The following is an 18,156-nucleotide window of genomic DNA, read 5'->3' as shown; positions in this document are numbered from 1 at the left end:
TTATTATTTTTATTCTTATAAGTCTATGCAGATTTTCTATCTTTATTTGAGTCAGTTTCAGTAGTTGGTTATTTCTAGGAATTTGTCCATTTCGTCTAGGCTAGTTTGTTAGCTTACAATTTTCAGAGTAACCCCTTGTCTTTCTTTCTGTAAGGTCAGTAGTAGAGTCTTCTCTTTCATTTCTAATTTTAATAATTTGTGTCTCCTGTATTTTGTTCTTGGTTAGTCCAGCTAAAGGTAAGTCAGTTTTGTTGATCTTTCCAGAGAACCAAATTGTAGAAGGTTTTATATATTTTTCTCTATCTTATTTCTGTTTTAATCCTCACTATTATCTTCTTTATGTTTGCTTGGGGTTTAACTTGCTTTTCTTTTTCTAGTTTCTAAAGATAAGCTTAGATTATTGATTTGAGAAATATTTCTTTTTTTAAATGTAAGTGCCTACTGAAGTACTCTGAACCTATTCTGGTTCAGGGGATTGCTCGTAAAAAACTAAAAAATAAGTGTTTGCAGCTATGAATTTCCCTCTCTGCACTGCTTTAGCTGCATATGAGATGTTTTGTTATGTTTTCATTTTGTTCATCTCAAACTGTTCTTTAATTTCCCTTGAAATTTCTTTTTGACCCATTGGTTGTTTAGAAGTGTCATGTTTATTCACATATGTGTATTCCCCAAATTTTCTTTTATTGATTTCTAATTTTTTTCCATTGTGGTTAGAGAACATACTTTGTGTGCTATCAGTCCTTTCAGATTTATTGAGAGCTGTTTTATGGTATAACAAGGATATACCTTGAAGAATGTTCCATGTGCACCTGAGAAAAATGTGTATTTTGCTATAGTTGGGAGGATTGTTCCATAGGTGTCTGTTAGGTCTAGTTGGTTTATAGTGTGCTCATGTCTTCTGTTTCCTCATCAATCTTCTGTCTAGTTGTTCTATTGGTTATTGAAAATGAGATATTGAAGTCTCCAACTATTACTGTTAAATTATTTATTTGTTCCTTCAATACTGTCATTTTTTTGCTTCATATATTTTTGTCCTCTGTTGTTAGGTGCACATATATTTATAAATGACACATATTCTTGATGGATAAACACTTTTTTCAATATATAATGTTGATCACACCAGTTTTTTCTTACTGTCTATTTTGTCTATTAGTACAGTCACTCTAGCTCTTTTTGGATTACTGTTTAATTTATATGGTATATATTCCTGTCCTTTTGCTTTCAACCCCATTCGTGCCTTTGGAACTAAAGTGTATATTTTATAAAGAGCATATAGTTGGTTTTTTAAAAACTCATTTTGCATGTCTCTGCTTTGTAATTGGAGTGGTTTAACCCATTTATATTTAATATCATTACTATTCAGGTAGGATTTATACCTGCCATTTTGCTATTTTTTGTTTTGTATTTTGCTTTTTATTCCTCTATTTCTCAATTAGTGCCTTTTTTGTGTTAAATATATATTTCAAATGCACCATTTTAACTCCCTTATTTATTCTATATTTGGTTTTCATAACAAAAAGAATTACAAAAATATATACTAACTTTTATATATACCTGTGTTGCTATGTTTACTGTTACCTTTTATTTCTTATGTGGTTTCCAGATATTGTCTAGTGCCTTTTTATTTTAGCTTAAATAACTTCCTTTAGTATTTCTTACAGAGTTATGCTTTCTAGCTTCACAATCCAAACCCCACCAAAGATGAGGACCTGGAGAAATGACTCCACATTTTAGGTGAAGAGTCTGAAGAACCACATTCTCAAGAGTATGTTTAAACCAGAAGAAAAGCTCTTGTATGAATTCTATCAATTTTTATTTATCTGGAATGTCTAAATTTTTTTTTGTTTTTGTTTTTGAAGAATAGGTTTGCTGAATTGAGAATTCATGGTTAAGTGTTTTTCTTTCAGCATTTTGAATGTCATCCCACTGATTTCTAGCCTTAAGTTTCTGATGAGAAATCAGCTGTTAATCTTGTGGAGATTTTCTTGTACATAAATCACTTCTCTTTTGCTACTTTTAAGCTTTTGTGTCTCTTGCTTTCAACAATTTACTTACGTATGTTTTGGGGCATGTCTTTTACATTCATCCACACAATTGGCAACCCTCTTTTAGCTTTCATTTCTAATCTCACATCAACAAACTGCTGCTAGAATTCTCACACCTATTACTGCAAATTCAAAACCCAGGAAAGACTTCTCCTGGGAATTTATTTTATGTTAGGCTTGGGCTGCCTGGTACATGGCTGCACTCACAACTGGACAAGTTCAACAACAGAGGAGACTTTCCACAGACCATGATTATTGTAGCTTTATTATAAATCTTGAAGTTAGGTAGTTTACTCCAACAGTGTTCTTTTCCCAAAGTGATTTAGCTATTTCATTTGCTTTTTTGTGTACGTTTTAGAATGACCTTAATGATTTCTACAAAAATGTCTTGTGGGGATTTCAACTGAAATTAGGGTTAACATCTCAGCAATATTGAATCTTGTAATACAGTCATGTTGTCACTTAATGATGGAAATACATTCTCAGAAATGCATCTCTGAGCAATTTGGTTGTTATGCAATAGAGGATACTTACACAAACCTTGATGGTGTCGCCTACTACACACCTAGGTTATTTTTTTTTTAACTTTTACATTCAGGGGTACATGTGCAGGTTTGTTACATAGGTAAATGTGTATCATGGGGGTTTGTCATGCAGATTATTTCATCACCCAGGTATTATTATTTTTCCTGATCCTCTCCCTCCACCCTCCTTCAGCATTTGATATGCCCCAGTGTGCATTGTTCTCCTCTGTGTGTTCATATAGTCTCATCATTTAGCTTCCACTTATAAGTGAGAACATGTGATACCTGGTTTTCTGTTCCTGTGTTAGTTTGCTAAGGATAATGGCCTCTAGCTTCATCCATGATCATGAGGACATGATCGCATTCTTTTTTATGGCTTTATAGTATTCCATGGTTTGTATGTACCACATTTTATTTATCCAGTCTATCATTGATGAGCATTTAGCTTGATTCCATGTATTTGCTGTTGTGAATAGTGCTGCAATGAATATATACATACATGTGTCTTTATAATGGAATGATTTATATTCCTTTGGGTATATACCCCATAATGGAATTGCTGGATCAAAGGGTATTTCTGTCTTTAGGACTTTGAGGAATTGTCACACTGTATTCCACAGTAGTTGAACTAACTTGTACTCCCACCAGCAGTGTACAGGTGTTCCTTTTTCTCCATAACCTCACCAGCATTTGTTACTTTTCTGACTTTTTAATAATAGTCAGTCTGACTAGTGTGAGATGGCATCTTATTGTGGTATTGATTCACAGTTCTCTAATGATCAGTGATGTTGAGCTTTCTTCATATGATTGTTGGCCACATGTATGTCTTTTAAGAAGTGTCTGTTCATGTCTTTTGCCCATTGTTTAATTAGGTTGTTTGTCTTTTTCTTGTAAATTTGTTTAAGTTCCTTATAGATGCTGGATATTAGAACTTCGTCAGATGTGTAGTCTTCCATTCTGTAGGCTGTCTGTTCACTCTGTTGATAGTTTCTTTTGCTATGCAGAAGTTCTTTAGTTTAATTAGATCCCATTTGTCAACTTTTGCTTTTGTTGTGATTGCTTTTGACATCTTTGTCATGAAATCTTTGCTTGTGCCTATGTTCTGAATAGTATTACCTAGGTTGTCTCCCAGAGTTTTTATAATTTTTGGTTTTATATTTAAGTCCTTAATCTATTTTGAGTTAAGTTTTGTATATGGTGTAGGGAATGGGTCCAGTTTCCATTTTAGGCATATGGCTAGCCAATTATCCCAGTCCTATTTATTGAACAGAGAATCCTTTCCCCATTGCTTGTTTTTGTCAGGTTTGTTGAAGATCAGATAACTGTAGGTATGTGGTCTTATTTCTGGGTTCTCCTTTCTGTTCCATTGGTCTTATGTGTCTGTTCTTGTACCAGTACCATGCTGTTTTGGTTACTATAGCCCTGTAGTATAGTGTGAAGTTGAGTAGCATACCTCCAGCTTTGTTCTTTTTGCTTAGGATTCAGGCTAACTATTAGGCTCTTTTTTGGTTCCATATAAATTTTAAAATAGTTTTTTCTAGCTCTGTGAAGAATGTCAATGGTAGTTTAATAGGAATAACATTGAATCTGTGAATTGCTTTAGGCTGTATGGCCATTTTAATGGCATGATTCTTCCTATCCATGAGCATAGAATGTTTTTTTGTTTGTTAGTGTCGTCTCTTATTTGAGCAGTGTTTTGTAGTTCTCCTTGTAGAGACCTTTCACCTCCATGGTTAGCTGTATTCCTAGGTATTTTATTGCTTTTGTGACAACTGTGAATGAGAGTTCATTCATGATTTGGCTCTCAGATTTACTGTTGTTGGTGTGTAGGATGCTAATGATATTTTCACATTGGTTTTATACCCTGAGACTGAAGTTGCTTATCAGCTGAAGAAGCTTTTGGGCTGAGGTGATAGGGTTTTGAAATATAGGATCACATCATTGCAATCAGCGATAGTTTGATTTCCTCCCTTTCTATTTAAATGCCCTTCATTTCTTTCTCTTTCTTGATTGCCTTGGCCAGAACTTCCAATATTATATTGAATAGGAGTGGTGAGAGAGGGCATCTTGTCTTGTGCCGGCTGTCGAGGGGAATGCTTCCACCTTTTGCCAGTTCAGTATGATGTTGGTTGTGGGTTTGTCATAGATGGTTCTTGTTATTTTGAGGTATGTTCCTTCAATGCCTAGTTTATTGAGAGTTTTTAACGTGAAGGGATGTTGAATTTTATTGATGGCCTTTTCTGCATCTATTGAGATAATCATGTGGTTTTTCTCTTTAGTTCTGTTTATGTGATCCATCACATTTATTGATTTGTATATGTTGAACTAACCTTGCATCCCAGTGATGTAGCCTGCTTGATCATGGCAGATAAGCTTTTTGATGTTCTGCTGGATTCAGTTTGCCAGTATTTCATTGAGAATTTTTGCATCAGTGTTCACCAAGGATATTGTCCTGCAGTTTTTTTTTTGTGGTTGTATCTCTACCAGGTTTTGGTATCAGGATGATGCTGGCCTCATAGAACAAGTTAGAGAGGAGTCCCTCCTTTTCAATTTTTTGAAATTGTTTCAGTAGAAATGATACCAGTTGTTCTTTGTACAAATGGTAGAATTCAGCTGTGAATCTGTCTGAGCCTAGGTGTTTTTTGGTTGGTAGGCTATTTATTACTGCCTCAATTTCTGAAATCGTTATTGGTTTGTTCAGGGATTCAATTTCTTCTTCCTGGTTCAGTCTTGGGAGGGTGTATATATCTAGGAAGTTACCTGTTTCTTCTAGATTTTCTAGTTTATGTGCATCGAGATGTTTATAATATTCTCTGATGGTTGTTTGCATTTCTGCGGGGTCAATGTAATATTCCCCTTATTATTTCTGATTGTTTATTTGAAACTTCTCTCCTTTCTTATTTATTAGTCTAGGTAGAAGTCTATTTTATTAATTTTTTTCTTAAAAAACAGCTCTGGATTTGTTGATGTTTTGAATGGTTTTTGTGTCTCTATTTCCTTCAGATCACCTCTGATTTTGGTTATTTCTTGTCTTCTGCTATCTTTGAGATTTGTTTGCTCTTTATTCTTTAGTTCTTTTAGTTCTGAAGTTAGGTTGTTAACTTGAGATTTAATTTTTTGATGTGGTCATTTAGTGCAACACAGTTTCCTCTTTACAGTGCCTTAGCTGTGTCCTAGAGATTTAGGTACATTATCTCTTTTTTCTCATTAGTTTTAAAGAACATATTGAATTTTGCCTTAATTTCATTATTTACCCAGGAGTAATTCAAGATCAGGTTGTTCAATTTCCATGTAGTTGTGTGGCTTTCAATGAATTTCGTAGTCTTGAATTCTAATTTAATTGTGCTGTGGTCCGAGAGACTGTTTGTTAATTTTGCATTTGCTGAGGAGTGCTTTGCTTCCAATTATGTGATCAATTTTAGAGTAAATGCCATGTAGCGATGAGAAGAATGTACATTGTTGTTTTGGGGTGGAGAGATCTGTACATTTCTGTCAGTTCCTTTTGATCTAGTGCTGAGTTCAGATCCTGAATATCTTTGTTAATTTTCTGTCTCTATGATCTGTTAATGTTGTCAGTGGAGTCCTAAAGTTTCCCACTATTATTGTATGGGCGTCTTAGTCTCTTTGAAGGTCTCTAAGAACTTGCTTTGTGAATCTAGGTGCTCTTGTGTTGGGTACATATATATTTAGGATTTGGTTTTTCTTGTTGAATTGAACCCTCTACCATTATGTAATGCCCTTCTTTTCTTTTTTTAATCTTTATTAGTTGAAAGTCTGCTTTGTCAGAAACTGCATTGCAACCCCTGCTTTGCTCTGTTTTCCACTTGCTTGGTAGATTCTCCTCCATCCCTTTATTTTGAGTCTATGACACGCCTAGGTTATATGGTTTAGCCTATTGCTACAGCCATTGTTGCATATGTGGTCCATTGTTGATTGTTACACAACACATGTCAGTACATGAACATGATATATCTATTTTATTTTAGTTTTTTATTTCTCTCATCAGTATTTTGTAATTTTCAGCACATCCCATCTTAGACATATTTTGTTAGATTTGTACTTAAAGAATTTTATAGTATTAGTACTGTTTTAAATGGCATTTTAATAAAATAGGAATTTTTAATTGTGCATTGTTAATATATAGAAATACAATAGATTTGCCCTTGTATTTGTCAGCCTTGACACACTCACTTATTCTAGTACCTTTTTTGGAGATTCTTTGGTATTTCCTCTTTAGATGATCATATATCTTGAGTAGAGACAGTTTCATTTCTGCTTTTCCAATCTTTATGCCTTTTATTATATTTTCTTGCTTTATTGCACCAGCTATGGCCTCCTGTATGATGTGGAATAGGAGTGGTGAAAGTGGATACCTTTGCCTTTTCCCTAGGGGGAAAGTTTTTTACCATTAATTTTGATATTAGCTGTAGGATTTTTATAGATACATTTTATCAACTAGAGGTGGTTACCTTTCATTTCCGGTTTGCTGAGTTTTTGTAATGAATTGATGTTGAATTTTATGAAATTATTTTACTGTGAGTATTAAGATGATTATTTGGTTTTTATTCTATAGTCTGTTGATGTGGTGTATTATACTGATTGATGTTAAATGTTCAACAAGCTTTGCATTACTGGCATAAGCTTCACTTAGTCGTAATTTGTTATCTTTTTATATATTGCTGGGTTTGTTTTGCTAATATTTTGTGGAAGATTTTTGCATCTGTATTCATGAGCTTGAATTGCTTTTAAGTTAATACCAGAAGGATTTTAACTTATAGTAAAGGAGAACTATATAATTTACAATAACCCTTTTGTTGAGGGCAACTAGAAAAACTCAAAAAATGGAAAAGGGTTATTTAAAAATAAAAAAATTTAGACCCACAAACCATACAGAGAAAAGGGTTCTTAGAAACATCATAGAGCTATCAGACTGACTGGTCAAATCTCCACATTTAGAGGCAAGGGAACATATGGAAGATATTGTCCATTTTATAGTTATAATTGTTATTTTAAAAATAAGATAATATTTTTTTGGATCTGGCATGAATGGTTTATTTTTTGCTTTTGTTTCTCTAAAGGTAGACATAAACACATTAACCCAGAACCTGCAGACTCTTGAAGAAGAGAATAAGCAACTGACAGATCGAATGGCTTCCCTAGAACTTCAGCAAGTCACTTCTGATTACCATGGGGTGGGTATAAAAAGGTCAGTCCAAATACCAATTAGTGACTAATGAGTTCAGAAACAGCAACAACCAGAAGTCAGAAGATGGGTTTTCTTTGTGTTTTCATAATTATTATAAATCTTGAATAATTCAGAACAAATATAGCAGAGATTTTTACAGTAGCCAAACAATAGTTAATTTGAGAAACCGTGAATTCAAGGCATTTATTAAACATTTGCCTTCACAAACCATCTATGTTACTGAAAAATACAGATATATACAACAATTTAAAATAGTTCCTCTTCCATAAATTATGAGGAAAAACTTGTATTTTTTTCCTGATCAGACAATTCCTTCCATTAGGCAATCAGTAATAAGTCTGATTTCTGAAAGCTATTTGACAAGGTCAGTGCATTACAAATAAATGATACAGTTCTTAAAACATCTTCTCCAAGTAAAGGGGATTTAAAGATATGGTCATTCTGTTAAGTAGCTAATAATTTTCTTGCATGCTTTTGAATACATGAAAAAGTATTACTAAATGCTTTTAAGCATGCAAATAATCTTCGAAAATTCTTAGAAGACCCTGAGCTAAAGTCTTTCAAGCCGTCATAAGCTACTCATTACTTCAACTATGAAAAATTATACAGACTAAGTCTAAATCTTCTTATATTGTCATGGGTTTCAAGCCAGATTTCCTACTTTTCAGTTTTGGCCATGACCTTGGGTATGATCCTTAACCTCTCTGAGCCTCAGTTTCTTAATCTGTCAAAATGAGGACAATAATGCTATTACTGTGAGGATGTTTGAGCTTAAGTAAATTCATACATACAGTACATGTAGCAGATAGCTAATGTTTATTGAATTCTTAGTATCTGAACTGTCTCAGAGAAAAATAAGTGACTATTGGAATGACAGGATCCATTAGCTGTAAACCCTGGTACTATTTTAGAACAACCCCCTCTCTCTACAGAATTAAAGATTTAGCCATGTCCTTTGCTTGTTGGCTAGCCTAAGCTGGGTTCCTTTGGAAGACCACATTCTCAGTCTATTTCCTGAATCCATTGCCAGTGAGCAGGCCTAGCCTTACTTTATTAGTGACTTTGACAGATCTTGCCAGTGATTTAGTCAGTGTTGATTTTTGCCTGCCTACCTGTCTTGATTACGGGTTCCCAGTGATAACTCATAGACAACACAATTCTAGCTTGCAGTTCTGTCTCCCCTCAGAGGTATCTCTGACCACGCCTGCCTGGAAATGCTTCAATTGGCTATATGAGTTTGAGGAATGAACTAGAGATTTCAGGATTTGTTTTTGAATCTTAGCAATATCATTAAACCTATTGTCATTCAATGCTGGCAGTTTATTTTTGGTCTTTGACCGTTAAAACTTGAAATTCTTTATAAAGGGTACCTTCTGGTATAACCCCTCATTGATTTTTGGAAATACACATGTGTGTGTTTTCTGTGTAATGCCACAAACTTGAATTCAGATAGACTTGGTTTCAACCTCCATTTACTGTGTGACCTGGGAAGGCTCTTAACCTCTCATGGCCTGCAATGCCAAGAGGATCTCTCCTAGTGTAGGTATCCCACAGTATACTCTGCACACCCATATATCAGAATAATTACTACATTGATTAGAAGTGGACTTATTTATGCATCTGTGTTCACTCTCTTCTAATACAAAACCAGCAGTTACTCATTTTTATCTTCCCTTGCCTAGCAGAATGCCTAATACATAATAGGTGCATTAAAAACATTGACTGACTAGAATACAAAGAGGGTCATGTCTGTTTTGCCAGGCAGTAAGGATTAATGTCATATTGCAATAATATTCTCTCTGCTTTTTCTTTTACATTTCCTAATTTTAGGTTTATTTTTTGCCATTTTAGCCTGTAGTGATAGTGCAGTTAATTCTGTTACTACTGACAGTCAGTCAGGGAACCACAGTGAGAAAAGATCCACATGTAGGAAGGTTTCCATGCCTGAGTTCAATTTGAATGATTATCCTCCCCACTTTTCTTTTGGGGTTTAAACATATATTTTAAAATTGTAGCACCAGAAAGAAATATAATTTCCTGTATAACTGGGACTTTAATGACTTGAAATTAAATAATGAACTGAAATGTATTATTTCTTAAAACCAGGATGACATTGTCATTGTGCACTCATGCAGATGTCAAAGTTGATTTGATTTGCTGGGGCTCATGCCATACTGGTTGTTAAATATTTTGAATAAAAAATTCAAAATAATTAAAAACTTAAAAAAATGTTTATAGTCTGCTTATAAAATAGGTTTACCAAGATGCCAGTATCCCACTGGTTTTGTGTATTCTTATAACAGCTTCAGCTAACTTGTACAGCTCACCTGGGTTTACAAAATGATTTTAGAAATAATTTTGTGGTTTACTTTTGATCTTTGGCAACCTACCTTTCATATCTTAAGATAATTCTCCCTATTTTTACTTCCTGTTTTTCCAAAGAGCGTTATCTGTGTGTTTCTGAGTTAAAATGGATATTCTAATGCTTGGCATTTTTCTCTGTATGATGTTTCTTTTTTTTTTTTTCACATTTATTTATTTTATTGCATTTTAGGTTTTGGGGTACATGTGAAGAACATGCAAAATTGTTGCATAGGAACACACGTGGCAGTGTGATTTGCTGCCTTCCTCCCCATCACCTACATCTGGCATTTCTCCCCTTGCTATCTCTCCCCAGCTTCCCACCCCCGACTGTCCCTCCCCTATTTCCCCCCAACTGACCCCAGTGTGTAGTGCTCCCCTCCCTGTGTCCATGTGTTCTCATTGTTCAACACCCGCCTATGAGTGAGAACATGCGGCGTTTGATCTTCTGCTCTTCTGTCAGTTTGCTGAGAATGATGGTTTCCAGGTTCATCCATGTCCCTACAAAGGACCCTAACTCATCGTTTTTGATGGCTGCATAATATTCCATGGTGTATATGTGCCACATTTTCCCTATCCAGTCTATCGTCGATGGGCATTTGGGTTGGTTCCAGGTCTTTGCTATTGTAAACAGTGCTGCAATGAACATTCGTGTGCACGTGTCCTTATAGTAGAACGATTTGTAATCCTTTGGATATATACCCAGTAATGGGATTGCTGGGTCAAATGGAATTTCTCTTTCTAGGTCCTTGAGGAATCGCCACACTGTCTTCCACAATGGTTGAACTAATTTACACTTCCACCAACAGTGTAAAAGTGTTCCTATTTCTCCACATCCTCTCCAGCATCTGTTGTCTCCAGATTTTTTAATGATCGCCATTCTAACTGGCGTGAGATGGTATCTCAATGTAGTTTTGATTTGCATTTCTCTGATGACCAGTGATGATGAGCATTTTTTCATATGTTTGTTGGCCTCACGTATGTCTTCTTTTATAAAGTGTCTGTTCATATCCTTTTCCCACTTTTGAATGGGCTTGTTAGTTTTTTTCTTGTAAATCTGTTTTAGTTCTTTGTAAATTCTGGATATCAGCCCTTTGTCAGATGGGTAAACTGCAAAAATTTTTTCCCAATCTGTTGGTTGCCGATTCACTCTAATGATTGTTTCTTTTGCTGTGCAGAAGCTGTGGAGTTTGATTAGGTCCCATTTGTCTATTTTGGCTTTTGTTGTCAATGCTTTTGGTGTTTTGGCCATGAAGTCCTTGCCTACACCTACGTCCTGAATGGTTTTGCCTAGATTTTCTTCTAGGGTTTTTATGGTGTTAGGTCTTCTGTTTAAGTCTTTAATCCACCTGGAGTTAATTTTAGTGTAAGGTGTCAGGAAGGGGTCCAGTTTCTGCTTTCTGCACATGGCTAGCCAGTTTTCCCAACACCATTTATTAAACAGGGAATCCTTTCCCCATTGCTTTTGTCAGGCTTGTCAAAGATCAGATGGTTGTAGATATGTTGTGTTGCCTCCAAGGCCTCTGTTCTGTTCCATTGGTTTACATCTCTGTTTTGGTACCAGTACCATGCTATTTTCATTACTGTAGCCTTGTAGTATAGTTTGAAGTCCGGTAGTGTGATGCCTCCCGCTTTCTTCTTTTTGCTTAGAATTGACTTGGCTATGCGGGCTCTCTTTTGGTTCCATATGAAGTTTAAGGTGTTTTTTTCCAGTTCTGTGAAGAAGGTTATTGGTAGCTTGATGCGGATAGTGTTGAATCTGTAAATTACTTTGGGCAGTATGGTCATTTTTACGATATTGATTCTTCCTAACTATGAGAATGGAAGGTTTCTCCATCTGTTTGTGTCCTCTCTTATTTCATTGAGCAGCGATTTGTAGTTCTCCTTGAAGAGGTCCTTTACGTTCCTTGTTAGTTGTATTCCTATGTATCTTATTTTCTTTGTAGCAATTGTGAATGGCAGTTCATTCTTGATTTGGCTGTCTTTAAGTCTGTAATTGGTATATAGGAATGCATGTGATTTTTGCACATTGATTTTGTATCCTGAGACTTTGCTGAAGTTGCTTATCAGTTTCAGGAGATTTTGGGCTGCGACAATGGGGTCTTCTAGATATACAATCATGTCGTCTGCAAATAGAGACAATTTGACTTCCTCCTTTCCTATTTGAATGCCCTTTATTTCTTTTTCTTGCCTGATTGCTCTGGCTAGAACTTCTAATACTATATTGAATAGCAGTGGTGAGAGAGAGCATCCTTGTCTGGTGCCACATTTCAAGGGGAATGCTTCCAGTTTTTGCCCATTCAGTATAATATTGGCTTTTGGTTTGTCATAAATAGCTTTTATTATTTTGAGATACGTTCCATCGATACCTAGCTTATTGAGGGTTTTTAGCATAAAGGGCTGTTGAATTTTGTCAAAGGCCTTCTCTGCATCAATTGAGATAATCATGTGGTATTTGTCTTTGGTTCTGTTTATGTGGTGAATTATGTTTATAGACTTGCGTATGTTGAACCAGCCTTGCATCCCCGGGATGAAGCCTACTTGATCATGGTGGATAAGCTTTTTGATGTGCTGTTGCAATCGGCTTGTCAGTATTTTATTGAAGATTTTTGCATCTATGTTCATCATGGATATTGGCCTGAAGTTTTCTTTTCTTGTTGAGTCTCTGCCGGGTTTTGGTATCAGGATGATGTTGGTCTCATAAAATGATTTGGGAAGAATTCCCTCTTTTTGTATTGTTTGGAATAGTTTCAGAATAAATGGTACCAGCTCCTCTTTGTATGTCTGGTAGAATTCAGCTGTGAACCCATCTGGACCTGGGCTTTTTTTGGGTGGTAAGCTCTTAATTGCTGCCTCAACTTCAGACCTTGTTATGGGTCTGTTCAGGGTTTCAGCTTCTTCCTGGTTTAGGCTTGGCAGGAGGCAAGTGTCCAGGAATTCATCAGTTTCTTCCAGGTTTATTAGTTTGTGTGCATAGAGTTGTTTGTAATAATCTCTGATGATGGTTTGAATTTCTGTGGAATCTGTGGTGATATCCCCTTTATCGTTTTTTATTGCATCGATTTGGTTATTCTCTCTTTTCTTTTTTATTAATCTGGCTAGTGGTCTACTTTGTTGATCTTTTCAAAAAACCAGCTCCTGGATTTATTGATTTTTTGAAGGGTTTTTTGTGTCTCTATCTCCTTCAGTTCTGCTCTGATCTTAGCTATTTCTTGTCTTCTGCTAGACTTTGAGTTTTTTTGATCTTGCTCCTCTAGCTCTTTCAGTTTTGGTGATAGGGTGTCAATTTTTGATCTCTCCTTGCTTCTCATGTGGGCACTTATTGCTATATATTTTTCTCTAGAGACTTCTTTAAATGTGTCCCAGAGATTCTGGTATGTTGTGTCTTCATTCTCGTTGGTTTCGAAGAACATCTTTATTTCTGCCCTCATTTCCTTGTTTATCCAGTCAACATTCAAGAGCAAGTTATTCAGTTTCCATGAAGCTGTGCGGTTCTGGGTTAGTTTTTGAATCCTGAGTTCTAACTTGATTGCACTGTGGTCTGAGGGACTGTTGGTTACGATTTCCGTTCTTTTGCATTTGCTGAGGAGTGATTTACTCCCAATTATGTGGTCAATTTTAGAGTAGGTGTGATGTGGTGCTGAGAAGAATGTATATTCTGTGGATTTGGGGTGGAGAGTTCTGTAAATGTCTATTAGGTTTGCTTGGTCCAGGTCTGAGTTCAAGTCCTGGATATCCTCGTTAATTTTCTGTCTGGTTGATCTGTCTAATGTTGACAATGGGGTGTTAAAGTCTTCCACTATTATTGTGTGGGAGTCTAAGTCTCTTTGTAAGTCATTAAGAACTTGCCTTATGTATCTGGGTGCTCCTGTATTGGGTGCATATATATTTAGGATCGTTAGCTCTTCTTGTTGCATTGATCCTTTTACCATTATGTAATGTCCCTCTTTGTCTCTTATGATCTTTGTTGCTTTAAAGTCTAATTTATCAGAGATGAGAATTGCAACTCCTACTTTTTTTTGCTCTCCATTTGCTTGGTAAATCTTCCTCCATCCCTTTATTTTGAGCCTTTGTGTATCCTTGCACGTGAGATGGGTTTCCTGGATACAGCATACTGATGGGTTTTGTCTTTTTATCCAATTTGCCAGTCTGTGTCTTTTGATTGGGGCATTTAGTCCATTTACATTTAGGGTTAATATTGTTATGTGTGAATTTGATACTGCCATTTTGGTGCTAGCTGTGTGTTTTGCCCTTTAGTTGAACTGGTACTTGTTGTTCCTTTATATGTGTAGAGCCTCTTTCAGGAGCTCTTGTAGAGCTGGCCTGGTGGTGACGAAATCTCTGAGTACTTGCATGTTCCCAAAGGATTTTATTTTTCCTTCACTTATGAAGCTTAGTTTGGCTGGATAGGAGATTCTGGGTTGAAAGTTCTTTTCTTTAAGGATGTTGAATATTGGCCCCCACTCTCTTCTGGCTTGTAGGGTTTCTGCTGAGAGATCTGCTGTGAGTCTGATGGGCTTCCCTTTATGGGTAACCCGACCTTTCTCTCTTGCTGCCCTTAGTATTTTCTCCTTCACTTCGACCCTGGTGAATCTGACGATTATGTGCCTTGGGGTTGCTCTTCTTGACGAATATCTTTGTGGTGTTCTCTGTATTTCCTGGACTTGAATGTTTGCCTGCCTTGCTAGGTTGGGGAAGTTTTCCTGGATTATATCCTGAAGAGTATTTTCCAGCTTGGATTCATTCTCTTCGTCACATTCGGGTACGCTTATCAAACGTAGATTAGGTCTTTTCACATAGTCCCACATTTCTTGGAGACTTTGTTCATTCCTTTTTACCCTTTTTTCTCCAGTCTTGCCTTCCCGTTTTATTTCATTGAGTTGATCTTCGACCTCTGATATCCTTTCTTCTGCTTGGTCAATTCGGCTATTGATACTTGTGCATGCTTCACGAAGTTCTCGTGTTGCGTTTTTCAGCTCCATCAATTCACTTATATTCCTTTCTAAGTTGTCCATTCTTGTTTGCATTTCATCAAATCTTTTTTCAAGGTTCTTAGTTTCTTTGCATTTGGTTAGAACATGTTCTTTAAGTTCACAGAAGTTTCTTACTACCCACCTTCTGAAGTCTGATTCTGTCATTTCATCACACTCGTTCTCCATCCAACCTTGTTCCCTTGCTGGTGAGGAGTTGTGAACCCTTTTAGGAGGAGAGGTGTTCTGGTTTCGGGTGTTTTCATCCTTTTTGCGCTGGTTTCTTCCCATCTTTATGGATTTATCCACCTGTCGACTTTGTAGTTGCTGGCTTTCAGATTGCGTCTCAAATCTTTCAGATTGACGTTCTGTTTGTTGATGATGAGGTTATTTCTGTTTCTTGGTTTTCCTTCTGACAGCCTGGCGCCTCTGCTGTAGGTCTGCTGAGGTTCACTCCAGGCCCTGCTTGCCTGGGGTTCACCTGCAGCAGCTGCTGAACAGCAAGGGTTGTTACCAGTTTTCTTCTTCTTCTATCTTTGTCCCAGAAGGATACCCGCCTAGTGTCAATCTGATCTCTCTTTTATGAGGTATCTTTTTGGATATATAGGGGTCAGGGAGCTGCTTGAGGTCTCTTCTTTATAGGAGTTCAAATGGTGAGCTGTGTGCTCTGTTGTTGTTCATTCAGAGCTGCTGGGCAGGTACTTTTAGGTCTGCTGCAGCAGAACTCATAAGCTGCTTTTTGTTCCCAGGTGCTCTGTCCCAGGGATTTGGGGCTTTATTTATGAGTTTCCGTTACGCTGCTGCCTTCTTTTTTTTTTTTTTTTCTCCTTCAGACCTGCCCAGCCCAGCAAGGAGGCAGCCTAGTCACTGTCGGCCTATAGCAGCTTTGCTGGGCAGCTGTGGGCTCCGCCCCGCTGCCGAGTGTACTTCCCTGCAGTCCTGTTTATATGGGTGTAGTTAGAACTGCTTTGGCGATGGTGGCCCGCCTCTATTGAGGCGGAGTCTCTTTGCTGTGGCGGGTTGCCCTGGCAATGTCGGGCTGCCTCAGCAATGGCGGGTTGCCTTGGCAACGGCGGGCTGCCTCGGTAATGGCGGACGCCCCTCCCCCACAGAGCTGGACCATCCCGGGTTCAGCTGTGCTTGCTGTGAAAGTCTCAATCCAGAGATTCTGGTTGCCGTTCTTTTGTGGGGGTGGGGCCAGCCGAGCCTGATGGCCTGGCTCCCTGCCTCAGAGCCTTTTTTAAGTTGGTGTTCCAGTTGCCTGTTGAAGAGGCGCTGGGGTCTGTTTGTTTTCCCCTGCGGCCACTCACTGTGGCACTGAGGTTTGTGTCGCTTTTTTTTTTTTTGCCCTGGAATCTACTGTCCTGGTTCTCTGCTCAGTCCCCTTTTTGAACCGGCGAATGGGCGACTTCCCGTGGCTCCAGTCGTCAGCCAAAAGGGCACCCGGACCGGTGTATTTTGTACGGAGAACCGCGGCTCCGGGGCGCCGACAAAGCAGCTGCGCGGGGCAAAGCAGCGGCGCTGGCCGGCACAGCCGCGCCGGCGACCGTGGAGCTCCTCTGCCTGGGAATTTCCTAGTCTGTGGGCAATAAAAACGCGGCGTCCACTCACCCTCTGCGCTTTCACTGGGAGCTGCAATCCTGAGCTGTTCCTAAACAGCCATCTTGGATCGTCCTCCTCTGTATGATGTTTCTTAAGTGATTCCCCAGTTTCTGTTTTGCTGTGTATATTAATAATGTTTATAGTATGTTACCAAGAGCATTTAAGCAAAGTTAATATTAGTTGAGTCTTTTATAACTCAGAACCTGAGGTATTCACTCATTTAAGTGGTTTCTAATTTCTGGTCTCCTGTTGACTAAAGTACAGGGCCTATTTAAATCTGTAAACAGTAATTTAAGTAACTGCCTTAACATCCACTTTCCCTTAGCAACTGGGAACAATTTTTGTGTATGTGTCATAATTAAATAAGTAAACCTTTGTCAAATATTACATTCTGATTTTGCTCAGACAATTTTCATTTAGTATATTAGCATTCTCTTTGAGGGCAAAATGAGAAAATTATTATTTTAAAAGTATATTTAAAAGATTAAGAATTTCTTTATGCCTTTGTCTAAAAGAGGGAATTTTATTGATGGGAAAAAGTACCATTATTTTTAAAATTTTTGGTCAACTTTTATAGAAGACACATAATTTATTCCTTAATAAAACCTTCCTACATTTCAAGAAGATAGTTATTTTTTTAGTGTTTACTGTTCATTAGAACTCGCATATTTTAAGTTAACTCTAGTTCTTGGTTTTTCATATGTTCTACCTATGCTTTACAGCACACTGGGACATGTTAATTTGTAGAAGTTTGAATCAAATTTTAAATAATTAAGGTTTTATTGTTGTACCTTTGCTTTTGAGGTATTATTGACCATCCTTGCAAAATTTATTTTGCTGCTGAAGACTTGGTCAACATAATCCTACTCTACTTGTCTAAATGCTTTTTAAAATATATTTTCCTTTGCCTTAGGAGGAGCAGTACAGTTATCATCATTATTTTTTTTTTGAAACAGACCCTTGCTTTGTTGCCAGGGAGTGCAATGGTACAATCTCGGCTCACTGCAACCTTTGTCTCTTGGGTTCAGGTTTTTCTCCTGCCTCAGTCTCCCGAGTAGCTGGGACTACAGGCATGCACCACCACGTCCAGCTAATTTTTGTATTTTTAGTAGAGATGGAATTTCCCCATGTTGGCCAGGATGGTCTTGATCTGTTTTCCAGTATAGTCTCGATCTCTTGACCTTATGATCTGCCCGCCTCAGCCTCCCAAAGTGCTGGGATTACAGGCGTGAGCCACCGTGCCTGGGCCACGGTGATTTTTAAAACTTTTAAAAACTGAATTATGAATATTTTTAATAATGTATGAAATATTAATTCTGACAGGACAAATACTTGGTCATGATAGTTAATAATTCACCAAAGCCTAGTATTGGATATAAGTTTTTATATCAAAGGTGTATCATTTTAGGGTAGGTGGCATATAAGGGCTAATAATTCTTTTTGGCTTT

At 37.2% G+C, this 18,156-nt stretch overlaps 1 protein-coding gene and 1 non-coding gene across 2 annotated transcripts in view; one reads left to right on the top strand and one right to left on the bottom strand.

Annotated features, from left to right (window-relative positions):
• CCDC150 (coiled-coil domain containing 150) overlaps positions 1 to 18,156 on the top strand; it is an 88,075-nt gene that overhangs the window by 39,757 nt on the left and 30,162 nt on the right. Inside the window, exon 14 of the mRNA XM_032278788.1 lies at positions 7,648 to 7,761. Coding sequence (XP_032134679.1) covers positions 7,648 to 7,761 — 114 coding nt within the window. The remainder of the gene's footprint in view (positions 1 to 7,647; positions 7,762 to 18,156) is intronic.
• LOC116552055 lies at positions 2,108 to 2,295 on the bottom strand. The gene has a single exon (XR_004269180.1).

Source organism: Sapajus apella, unplaced genomic scaffold (assembly GCF_009761245.1).
Source record: "Sapajus apella isolate SASKATOON/1434 unplaced genomic scaffold, GSC_monkey_1.0 scaffold10, whole genome shotgun sequence".
Taxonomy (NCBI): domain Eukaryota; kingdom Metazoa; phylum Chordata; class Mammalia; order Primates; family Cebidae; genus Sapajus; species Sapajus apella.
Note: the sequence above shows the minus strand (reverse complement) of the source record. Positions and strands in the feature narration are given on the sequence as shown.